Source organism: Peromyscus californicus, unplaced genomic scaffold (assembly GCF_007827085.1).
Source record: "Peromyscus californicus insignis strain IS unplaced genomic scaffold, ASM782708v3 Scaffold_22__1_contigs__length_63687245, whole genome shotgun sequence".
NCBI classification, from domain to species: Eukaryota; Metazoa; Chordata; class Mammalia; order Rodentia; family Cricetidae; genus Peromyscus; species Peromyscus californicus.
This window is the reverse complement of record NW_026294525.1, coordinates 49859497-49872360: the sequence shown is the minus strand read 5'-3', so window position 1 is coordinate 49872360 and position 12864 is coordinate 49859497. Positions and strand designations below refer to the sequence as shown.

Below are 12864 nucleotides of genomic sequence, written 5' to 3'. Positions count from 1 at the left end.
AATATCAGGATTCGAGAAACATCATATATATTAAAAAAGATAATAAGACATTATGAACAAGTTTATACAAATGATTTTTACACTTTAGCTCAAAGGATAAAATGTATTTTAAAAACTACCAAAACTGGCACAGTAAAAAAGAAAATATAAGTCATCAGTATCAGATCTGTCAAAGCAATTGAATTTGAAATGTAGGATTCTTTCATAATAAAATCTTATATCCCAGATGCTTCACTGTTGAACTCTTTGTAGTATAGAAAGAATAATATCAGTCATAAATGAGCATTCTCCTAGTAATAGAAAAGGTAGGATTTGCAAAGTATAGTGGTGCACACTTTTAATCCCAGCACTCAGGAGGCAGATTCAAGAAAATCTATGTAAATTTGAGGCTATCCTGGTCTACATATCATATTCCAGGCCAGCCATGACTAGACTGCATAGTGAGAGCCTATCTAGAAAGAGACAGAAGAGAGATGAAAAGAAATATAAAAAAGATAAATTTTATCCTTTGAGCTAAAGTGTAAAAATCATTTGTATAAAGTTGTTCATTAGGAATAAGTTTATAGTTTGTTCTATGGAGTCAGAATAACTTAGATATTAAAATTCAGTAAGAAATCTTTTTAAGAACTTAACAGACGTGTGAATCTTGAATGAATACAGAAATCTAAAACAAAACATCACTAAATTAAACTCGGCAATATATACAAATAGTTAAAAGTACATTTTACCCTGTAAATGCAAAAACTGTTTCTGAAAACAAGTGGATCTAATTCGCCACAAAAACAAGTGAGAAATAACATATGACCATCTCATATGTATTTTTAAAGAATTTTGACATAACACACCCATTTATAACAAAACTAATTTATTCTGGACATTGTATAATAAAAAGCTAATTTACTTTTTCTTGTGCTATGACCATTGCTAATATCTTATATGTCATAGAATATTCTATAGTTAATTCAGTTCTCTATTAGTGTACATTTAGCAATCCAGATTTCTCCTCTTCAGAGTTTTTTTTTTCCTATGTGTGAGTGTTTTGCCTGTATGTTTGTCAGGGCACCACATGCCTGCCATGCTGAAGGAGTCCAGAAGAGGGCATCAGATTCCCCTAGAACTGGAGTTATAGACTGCTGAGTTGCAGTATGGGTACCAGCAATTGAGCTCAGGTCCTCTGCAAGTACTCTTGCTGAGGCACCTATTTCTCTAGCCCCACAGTTTCCTCCTCTTGTGTGTAATGTAACAGTGAAGCATTTTACCTTTCTGATGTTGCATACAAATGTTTCTCTATCAGATTGTGATGAAAAAAGGAAATTGCTAGATTATAGTCAGCCCTCAAATGAATATTGCCAGTACTCTTTATGCAGACTGTATCCATTTTCACTCTGTCACAATAAATTGAGATTGACATAGAGAACATTTTTTACATTCAGTTTTTTTTAATCTATTCATGTGCTTTACAAAAGCTAATTTGAATACTTGCATATGTTTCTATTTGTAATTATTTAGCCCTTTTTGTTAGACATTCCTTGCTTTTTGTATTTTACATATGAAACTAAAAATATGTATTTTCCCAGGCTTTCAACACATCTTATTACCTTTGTATCATGATACTGCCCTATTTTTCCAAGCACTTAATATTCGCTGGGTGAATAGAGGAAATATCTTTGCTTTTTGCTATCATCCCTGCCTCGCAAGTTCCTTTTTAATCTTCCTCGTTATTTATTCCATGCTTACTCCAGCACTTCATATGTTCTGCATTTCACTCAACAAGCCTCCTCTCTTGATTTGCATTTTCTTTCTCTGTGAGTTTCTAGCTCTCTTCCTGCCAGCCTGTGTTTTATTTTTCCATATAACCATTCTTTTCTTGATAGCAAGGATAACCATTTGTTGAGTATTTACCAGATGACCGGTAGTAGTAATTTGCTTTCAGCAGGTTGTTACTACTTAAGGTATTCTGGGGAAATTCTGTACTACTATAGTACTCTTTGGACTCTGTTCATATTCATGTAAAAAAATGTAACATACTTTTTAACAGAAAGAGCATAAGTATATATGTGTTAGTTAATAATGTGTCCTTAAGCTCATGGTGCTGTGATGAATTTTAGAATTTGTAACAACTTTTAACAGTTATCACCAAATAATGAAATAGATTATTTGTAAATTATACACAGTTGTTATACATAAATAAAGCCACTTTTGGTAGCTTATAACATAAAAATATGAATCTTTACTGAGATAAGTGTTTATTGTTCATTGTATTTCTTGTCTTTTATTCAATATGTAGCTTATTAGGAGTGCTTTCTGACCACTTAAATGCAGAGATTGCTGGAGGTACAATAACATCTAAGCAAGATGCAATGGATTATATCACATGGACTTACTTTTTCCGACGTCTCATCATGAACCCAAGGTAAGTGTGGGGCTCTGTGAAAGGGTAATTGCACATTGTATGCACAAAAAGCACAGGTACTTAAAAGAAACTCCATGTCTGTGAATATTTGTCAGCTCTTAGCACATTTATAGATTCAAGTTTTCAAAAAGATCAGATATGTCTCATGTGGTCATAGTACATAAGAGGATGCTTAATTGTATATATTTGTTATTATTTGAATTGCTATAGGACAGTTTTCCTGTGCAGTTTGAAGACAAAACACTGGAAGTCATTAAGGAATCTTCTAAACTGTGGTAGTCACTGACTTAGGTACAGTTGGAGTTCAGAGAAAGGTTAAGAGTGGTTAAGTTGGATGGAGGAAATTATGAGGCATTTCTTAGGGTTAACAAAGACCTTGCAGGAGAAGATAAGATTGCAGTGTATTTGATTCTATTTTTCTCTTGCTAGTTTATTAGATCTTGATATAGCAGACCCTTATCAGATGTTATGTCAAATTCTGAAATACACATATAAGTATACCATTTCTTGTCTCCAATGACTCTTGTTTCATGTAGGAAAGTCATGAGTAAGCACTAGAATTTGATGCTAAGTACTCTAAGAGAACTGTATTTAAACTTGTGAAGATGAGAGCTTGCCAGACAATGTGACACTTCAGATCTGCAAAACTAGAAAATGTGTAAAACATTCAGGCAGAAAAATAAAAGCAAAGGGTCCTGGGGCTTGGCAGAGTCATTAGTGTTTAGGGCATATGAAAGCTTGCTGTGGTCAGAGATTAAAGTATGGGGGTGAAGCTTGTCCACAACAGAAAATAGATGAAAGCATTGGAGGGAACAGGGTCTGTGTCCTACACTCTGTGCTGAGTAGTTCACCTCTGATGCTGTCTGAGGGTAAGGGAATGAGGCAGTGTGAGTGCTTATTCATGGATTAACATCATCAGAACAGGTTTTGCTGTGTTTCAGTTCCTAAGCACTTTAGTAGAAGACAGTTACAGCAGAAAGACCAGTTACAAAGGTGTTTACTGCCAGGCAGTGGTGGCACACACCTTTAATCCCAGTACTCAGAGGCAGAGGCAGGCAGATCTCTGAGTTTGAGGCCAGCTTAGTCTACAGAGTGAGTTCTAGGACAAGCCAGAGTTACACATAGAAACCTTGCCTTGAAAAAAAAAAAAAGAACGAAAGAAAGAAAGAAGGAAGGAAGGAAGGAAGGAAGGAAAGGAAGGAAGGAAGGAAGGAAGGAAGGAAGGAAGGAAGGAAGGAAGGAAGGAAGGAAGATGTTTACTGCTGAAGGCTATAATAGATACAGAGGAAATGGAGCAAGAGTCAAATCTGAGATATTCCTGTTGAAATTATAAGCCATTAAGAGGTCTTTAACAGAGGAATCATGGTAAAAAATGTCATCACAAAATCTTACTGTTCATATCTAAAGAAATTTCAGCCAACATTTCTCCTTACATAGATAGCAGTTTTAAATTACTGTGTCTTTGCTTAGAGTCCCTTAACTGTTAACGCATTTGGGACAAGCAAGTTCAGTAGTAGGTTGCAGATTGTTTCCCTTTATATGTGTTCTAAAAACGAAAAAGAAAAGCTCTAAGGTTTCAATTTAGAAAGAATTTAAGAAAGTCTTTCAAAAACAGTATGAAAAGATGTCATTTAATCCAAACCTGTCTTCCGCACGTTCCTATCTTATATAACCACTGTACAATTTCCAAAATCAAGAAATTGACATTTATATAAACTGTTAGCTAACATGCATCCTTTACTCAAGTTTCACCTATTGTAGTGCTAATCTCCCATTCTATTAGAATCCAACCTAGTATTCTGTATTACAGTTGGCTGACTTGTCTACCCTGTCTCATTTATGTCTTTCTGTATCTGAAAATGCTGCCTCCTGAAAAATGCTGGCTAGTTGTTTTGTACACTATCCTTTAGTTTGGGTTAGGCAGAAGTTTTCTTATATTGTGCCTTTTTTACATAAATACAACTGTTCTCATCCATGGTATTATGATGTTCTTCTCTAGAGGTCCTTTCTGTGTTTGTATATTACCTGGATATGAGGGGCTTCAAAATATGTTGTTGGGTCTGTGCTCCATCAAATTCCAGTTGTATTTTCTCACCAGCATTTCATTCTTACTATGCCTAAAGCTGAATTATTCATAAACCTATCAAAATTAATTTTAACCTATCTAATTTCTATTTTTAATCTACCTAACCTCATTTTCTTCTGTTGACTCATCTTTTTTTTTTTTTTACTTTACTTCAGAATAAATCTTATTTTTCATTCCCTAGTTTCAGTCACTCTTCACCTGCTTTTAGTCTACCCCTAATCTAGTCCCATTTATAGTCTGTCAAACAGTATTGATCAAAAATAAGATGAATTACATACAACATGTAAATTAGATAGTTCGGTTTTCTTTTAAGATAATGAGTAAGAAATTTCCCAGATATTTTGGTTTGGATTGGTTTGGCTTCACTTTGATTTTTATAATGAGGAAATCTACATACAGTCCTAATAAATAGTGGTAATTAGAGTTAGAACTTGAAGTGGTACACAGTGATGACATTTAAAAGGAAAGTTATACTAGGTCTCTGGTCAAGGAATGTGGGGTATTGGTGACTTGTGTGTCTCCTGGTCGGTTGTAGGCATCATCCATGTACATCCATGTGTTGCAGAGTTCACATTGCCTCACAAGTTTTGTCTGATGGGGCCAGTCATTGACTGAGAGGAAATTTGCCAAATAGTCCACCATCTTAATGACCTGGCTTAGAGAAGTTTCTCCTTGTGGTAGCTGCTTCCCTCTGCCTTGACCTACAGGACAGTTCCCAGAGACACCAGGAGAAATAAAAGTAGATTTTCACCTATAGCAGCTCAACAAACAGGTTCCTCCCCCTTGGGGCTTTTACTACAATTAATCCTGTGTGGTACTCCCTCCCCAGCCCTCATAGCCAGCCAGGCTGTGACAGTCTTAAATATTCCAATCACATTGATAAATGCTACTTCAGCTGATTTTTAGGATGCCAAGTATCCACTCTTGACTGCCCATAGCGCGTGTGCTTATTCCTTTAGTAGTAAATGTTTGCGATAACTCTGGTTAGAATAAAGCTGTCATTATTCTGCAGTACAAATCTGTTCCGAATTTTCTATGTCAGTTAATCAGCCCAGAAAACAGAAATGATTTGTTTTTCTAAAAATAGCTCTGTTTGGTAAAATGCTTGCTGGACAAGCATGAAAGCCCAAGTTCCAGCTACAATTCTAACTATTTTGAAGATGCGTTACTAAGCAAAAGTTTCTGCTTTGTTGTGGTGAATAAGCCATGTAGCGCTGTATAAGCTAAGGCTTTGACTTTCATTGTGGGTAAAATGAGCACCAGTATAGGGTAGCATAGGACATGGGCAGCATCTTTTTGTGTCATAGTCAGGTCAGTCATAATAATAAATTTTGTCAGTGGTTTATATTTCCCTGTTTAAGATAGAAATTCTCAGATGCATTTATTTTTATTTGAAGAGGGGGCATGCATTTAAGTGGGAGTCTCACTATGTAGCTCTGATGCTGTCCTGGAACTCACTATGTAAATAAACCAAGCTGGTCTCAAACTCACAGAAAACCGCCCCCACCCCTGCCTCTGCCTCCCCAGTGCTGGGTCTACAGTGTGTGCCACCACATGCAGTTCAGATCCATTATTTAAATCAAACTAAACATTTATTGTAAGCTACATACAAAATTAAAATGGCGGTTTTCAAATATGTAACATTGACTATTAAGGTTGGAAAGTTGTACAAAGAATAATAGCCGGAAGTGGTAGCGTGCACCTGTCCTCCCATCCCTCAGGAGGCTCAGCCTGGAGTGGTGCCACAAGCTTGGGGCCATTTTGGCTTACAAAGTAAGACTGTCTCAAAACAATATGAAGAAGACCAAGTGTGAGAGTGCAATAGCTGCAGAATTAACAATATGCAAAACAAGACAGAAGGCAACATGAGAATTAGGAGAAGAGTGCAGTCACTGAGAGGTTTGTAGTTCCTTCTGAGAAAACAGTGTCAGAATGTATAAAGCAAAAAGCGATGGAAATTCATAATTACAGTTCAGCCAAATTACAGCTGTGTGTAATTTTACATATCTATAAAAATCAAAATAATACATAAATATTTTATGAAATATAGTCTTCAGTTAACAGATCTGAATTATTGTTGTGCATCTTTGTACATGTACTGTTGAAAAAGACTGTGTAGAATCATGATAACTTACATGTAAAATTTGTCATGCACTAGACCAGGAAGATCTAAACATGCTTCCTGTTTACATTAACATGCTTCCCTGTTTAGATCATTAAGCTCCATTCTTGGAATGGGACAGAATGCACATAGACAGGACATCCCTTGTACTGAATGACAGCACACAGAGTGTTCTGGGTTAGGAATTGTTTTAGATATGGGAATATTTGCATATGGCTAATGAGATATCCTGGGAAAAGAAGTCAAGTATGACCACAAATTCATTTATGCATCATACACCTGTTAGATATATAGCCTGGATATAATTTCATGCAAAACATTTTTTAGTTTTTCTAACATTTTGACCATCACTTGTCATATGAGTTCAGAATTTAGAACATTCCACATTTTGGTTTTCATATTAGGACTGTTCAACCTCTATAAACAGGAAAAAATTAAGAATGGGGAAAAACAATCTAATGGCTTCAGATTTTAAGACTTAATCCAGTAAAAGATGAAATTGAGTAGACTAGAACAAGAAAAAAATTGTTTCCTCTCAATCAAAGACTAAAGTATGGGTCCATAGAGTTTTTGTAACTTTAAAGACTTCAAGTAAAGGATGCAGAAATGAAGTAACTAAACATTAGGTAAAGAAAACATTACCTCAAGAAAATAGGTAAAGAATAGTAAAATTTAAATGCCAGAAAGAGGCTTATAAACATAAAAATTGAAATTAATAAAGTATTACTAATAATTTTTGTGGAATTTCTTCATATCTGACATGCTGTTTCCAGGCCTTAACTTGGTACTGCTCTCACCTTCTTTCATGAAGAAGGAAGGACCCAGGCGATGAGGCAGTTTGCTCACGGATCATAGCTCAGAGCTCTGGTATCCTCCCATTCTCCACCAGACCCATCACCAGGTCCAGAAGACAGGCATCTGCACTCATTTTCCACCTCTCTCCTTGGGGCTGTGCTAAAAGTGATCTTTGTGGAAACAGTGCTTGACAGTTTGGGCTATTTAATGCCTTCCCAGCCTGAACATTGTTTTGTTTTTTAAATCCATATACCTTTATAGCTACATAAAAATTAACTATGCCTAAATCTACAGTTAACATTTTAATAAGCTGTAAATAAACTCTGACATTCCTTCTGATAAACTGTTTTGTTTTAAACAAGTTTATTATAAACATTGGTCTGAGATAAAATGTGTCTGTTTAATTTTTTTGTTGTTTTGTTTGTTTGGTTGGTTGGTTGGTTGGTTGGTTGGTTGGTTGGTTGGGTTTTTTTCAAGACAGGGTTTCTCCGTGTAGTTTTTGGAGCCTGTCCTGGATCTCGCTCTGTAGATCAGGCTGGCCTTGAACTCACAGAGATCCACCGGGCTCTGCCTCCCAAGTGCTGGGATTACAGGCATGCGTCACCACTGCCCAGCTCTGTTTAAATTTTCTAATTTGACAAACAATTGTTTATATTTATGGGTAAATTTTAAGATGTTTAAGTACATGTGTATGTTATGAAATCCATATATTAGCCATAATTCATATCCTTTACCTTATATATGTTGTTTCTTTGTGGTAATAACTTTCAAATCTATTTTTAATTCATTTTCAAATTTCTTTTAACTGCGGTTGCTGTGCTATTCAGACTTCCAGCACTCTGTCTTCCCAGTAACTTAAACTTTTGTAATTTTACCTGTGTTTCACCTTTCTGTCTTTGCTCTGCCTGTTAAAGTCAGCATACTGCTTTCAAGTTCTTAACATTAATATTTTTAGATTTACATAGTACCATGTAGACTCATCCAGTTTGCTGAGGATACATTTCATTTTTTTGAAAAGCTCAGTATTCCTTTGTGTGCCACGTACGTGTTCGTTCATCAGTAGATGCATGTTTAGATGTTTCCCTTCCTTTGCTGTTATGGAAGATACTGAGATGAACATGACAGTGCAGAGTAGACCAACACACTGGATTCAGTTTCTTTAAGACATGTAACCAGTAGTCAGATAGCTAGATCCTTTGATAATTTTGTTTTTAGTTTTATGGGGAATTTCCATACTATTTTCTAAAATGACTGTACTAACTTATATTCAGACCAACAGTGTCCAAGCTTCACATCATCATGACTGGCTTTGACTATTTTTTTTTTATTATTGTCTCTGTTGAAATTATCTATCCCCAAACCTCAGCACAAAAGCATAGGAATTGAGGAAACAGGCAAATTTCTTTTAAAAGTCTACAGTTTTCTTACATTAACAACTGTAGTGTGTATAATGTTAATTTTTTCTTAGTGTGTCCTTTCATCTAGTAGCATAAATTGAGATTCGACTTATCGTGAGTGGAAAGGATGTTCATATGCAAGCTACTTTCTGGTGTGTGTGTGTGTCCAGGTTTATTTACCCATAGAAAAGAAATACTGTTTCCAAAAGACAATTCATTATCAATAATAAAAATGACCTCATTATTCCAGCCACCTTCAGTTCATCATACCAACACTATAAAGTTAGCACTACACCACACCAGCCACTGTTCCTGGCTTGCTAGCTGTGTGTCTATTTATTTTCACACATGTGTATACATATGCATGTATAATATATGTGCAATTGCACATGAGTATAAGCAAGCCTTATGTACTATATACATATGTGCACATGTATATACTCTTGTTCAAATGTGTATAAACACATACATTGTTTTCATAAAATAGAAGCTACCCCAAATTGAGTTTGTGCTTCAATTTGTATTTTCAGTTTCACTCTGCTTTTAAATATATCTAGGCAAAAATGAGGTCTTGTCAGCTGTCCCTGAGCGCTCTTCCATTATTTGTGTCATTATTACTGCTGCATAATCTGATAATAAAAAAACATGGTGCTGTAACAAATGACTTCCCAGCACTGACAGTTACTGCAGTGGCATTTCGGTACTGATGGGAATTTTCCCATCAAGCTATCTGGCCAGGTTTACATAAACTAAAAAGGAAATGGTTGCCACTGTTCACATTAAATGCAAACTGTTTGCTGTAACTTTGTCTCAGTTTCATTTTACTATAAAACCTCTTTCATTCCTAGATGGTGAAATTTCATCTGTTCTACATTGAAAAAAAAAGATATTCTGAAGTTTCCTCTGTGTCATTCTTGCTTCTACCTTGATAGGGGCTTTAAAGGATAATACTTTTTAAAGTTGTGTTAGGTTTTGATTGCTTAAATTTTATGGACTTTTAAATTTTTATTACAGGGAGAGGCTTGTTATGACTTTTTCCCAGTGGACTGCTAATAGAAGTTAGCTTGTCTAGCCCATGTGCTGGATGCTGTCAGTATCAGACTGCCTTTGACTTTCACACTTCTCTGGGGACTAGTAATTGTTGTGTTCAAACAGCCTGTAATTGTGATCCCGCTGGCTTTCTCAGTACGCTTCTGGCTATTAGAATCATTAAACAACTCAGCACCTGTTAACAGCATTGTAAATATTCAGCCCTGCTTGTGTGCAGGTTAAGTCCAATATAGAGAAATCTTACAGAGCTCAGACTCATAAATTAGAGTTTCTGACAAGTCAATTATTGTGAAACTGCGTTTCTCTGTGAAAGAAATGAAATAGCATGCTGACAAAAGGTAGGCTTTCTGTTTGTAGCAGAGGAAGATAATGACTTGACGATTAGACACAGTGAGCACGAAACCGCACTCTTCCCGTTAGCTGTAATTAAACAGTTGTGTAAAAATCGCTGTTTAAATAACCAGTAAATTATAAATTTTGTACTGTGGAGAGTACAACATGAAAACAGACCTTTTTAGTTAGCTGCCACATGCTTTTTCAAGTTAGTAAGTGATTATTGAAAGTAATGATTATGTCCTTTTACTTAAGTTAGAAACTGGGAAGTAACAAAGTTCACTTATATGAAGAATGGGAGCATGTTGTGCTCCCAATCAGACATCTCAAAATGTTGTGATTCCTAAAACATAATTGTGTTACATTTATATTGTTTTATAATATCTCACAAATTATGTATCTAATTATGATGGAAAATATACTCTATAGAATTTTTTAAATGTTTTAAGTGGTCTTACCTTCAGACCCAATATTAAACCACAGAATGTGTTTTAGAAAGGTCAGTGAAGTTCAGTTCCTTGGACTGAATTGTGTTCTTCCAGTTGTACCAATGAGAACTTCGAAAACATTTAGAAAAAAATAGGAATGAGTATCAGTAACAATTTTAAATATTTCCTGTTAGAATAAGTTGATTGTTCAGTGGGTTGGATTGTGAATAATGCTTTGTGAAATAATTTATATTCTCAGAGACAGCATGAATTTGAAGTTTTTTCTCTTAGCAATTGATTTTAAGTAGTTACAAAGTGTTTCCTTCCTCCACCACCACCACCACCACCACCACCACCACCACCACCACCACCACCACCATGTTATCTGGAGGAAATTAATCTTCAAAAACACGTAGAAGCAAAATTCACCACCAAAACAAAATTATAATGAATAAAGTAAAATAAAATGAAATATAGTGAATGAAGCAAAATTTTTGTTGAAAACATCTATCTTAAGGAGATTCATAATTGATGGCCTTAAATATTTTTACATCTAACATTTTTATTATAGTATAAAATGTCAAGTTGGCATTCCACTTAAATATTCAGGATAACAATTATTAGTGATAACAGTATTCATGAGCTTTTTTCCATTGAATAACCTAATAAGCTTTTAAATAAAAATGGAATGTTAATTTTTGTTTCATGGTAATATTGTTTTCCATAAGTTTAATTGCATGAAGAATGTTTTCTTAGTTTAAAAGGATTCTACTCATGCATTGTCTTGCATGCATTATTTTTAATTCAGGAATAACTATTAAATTGAATTGGTGCAGACAGTTGTTGATCGTATTGGGAAAGTATATAGGCTTAGCAAACCTAAAGAATGTCAAATACAGAGGGAGTCCTTACATTGCAGAAAATATGAGGTTATCTTATTTTGGGGATTAAAATTAGAAGAGAAACAGATTTTGATAAGCTGGAAATTTATGTACTTGTAATACTTCAAGTATCCACAATTTTTTATTATTTTATCTTTTATGTGTATGATGTTTTGTCTGCATGTATGTTTGTGAACCATGTGTTTGCATGGTACCTGTGGAGGCCAAAGGGGTCTTCATTGAAAATGGGACATTGAGGTTTGTGCAAAGAGGCTGTTTCAAAAGCAGTAGTCTTTCCATGAACAAACAGTTACTGTGTCTTGTTTCATGATATTTTGCTAAACAAAATCTAATCCTTTACTGGTTATTCCTCAGTGAAGACTTGGATGAATGTAGACATTTCAAATTCTGATGTCTTCTGATTTTCAGTGGAGATGCATTGTAGTGCTCTTCATCATTTGCACTAACTTCTCTTTCTATTTAAAATTTATCCCTCACTCAAATATCCTTAAATAATTTTTAACTTTTGGTGAAGTTTAAAATGTCACTGCAAGGATCCATCCCTGGAGCATGAGCTGGCTTTTTGGAGCCCACTACCTATGCACTACACCTTGTACAGCCTTGATGCAGGGGGGAGGGGCTTGGGCCTACCCATGGGAGGCCTTACCTTGTCAGAGGAGGTAATAGGGAGTGGGTTGGGGAGAAGGCTAGGGGGGCGGGAGGAGGGGAGAGAGGGGGATCTGTGGTTGGTATGTAAAATGAATAAAAAATTTCTTAATTTAAAAAAAAAAAGTTCCTGCAAAGAATCATCTTTGCAGTGCTTCTCTACCCTCTGTGATGGTGATTTCATATGGGCCTCTTTCATTGGAGGTTGTTGACAGTTGTTTCCAATACTGTTGAAATATAGAAGTGGCCATGGTGGGATTTTATTGAAAAGAGTCTGTAAGCCTCTAAGACTACTTTCAATTTCACTCTTGTTCTTCCTTGGAACAAGAAGAAAGGTAGGATATTATATATGTTCTCCATGCTGATTCCAGTGGAATTTACTGGCAGGGATTAGGAAATTACCATGATTGTTCTTGTAACCCTCACTTCTTGGTTTCTTCCCTGGTACAAACTCCTTGTGGTTAGGGATTTGCCTTTCATTGTTGCAGTGAAGAATGAATGATCAGATGATTCTTACAGCTTTTATTTGGATAATATGCAGAGCTGGGCCTTTGTGTTTTCTGTGCATTACAAATTAGAATTCTTTATTTTAGCTTGATGATTTCCTTTCCAGACGTTAGATCAGCATTTGTTGCATAAGCACTAGGAGAAAAATTCTCAAAATTTCCTAGAGGCACTCATCTACCACTAAGA

The 12864-nt window shown here is 35.4% G+C and overlaps 1 protein-coding gene across 5 annotated transcripts in view; it reads left to right on the top strand.

Moving 5' to 3' along the window:
- The window catches only part of Ascc3 (activating signal cointegrator 1 complex subunit 3), a 337712-nt gene that overhangs the window by 229186 nt on the left and 95662 nt on the right, over positions 1–12864 (top strand). For all 5 annotated transcript variants that reach the window (XM_052751374.1, XM_052751375.1, XM_052751376.1 and 2 more), the window contains one exon: positions 2288–2413. In XM_052751374.1, the coding sequence (XP_052607334.1) occupies positions 2288–2413 (126 nt within the window). The remainder of the gene's footprint in view (positions 1–2287; positions 2414–12864) is intronic.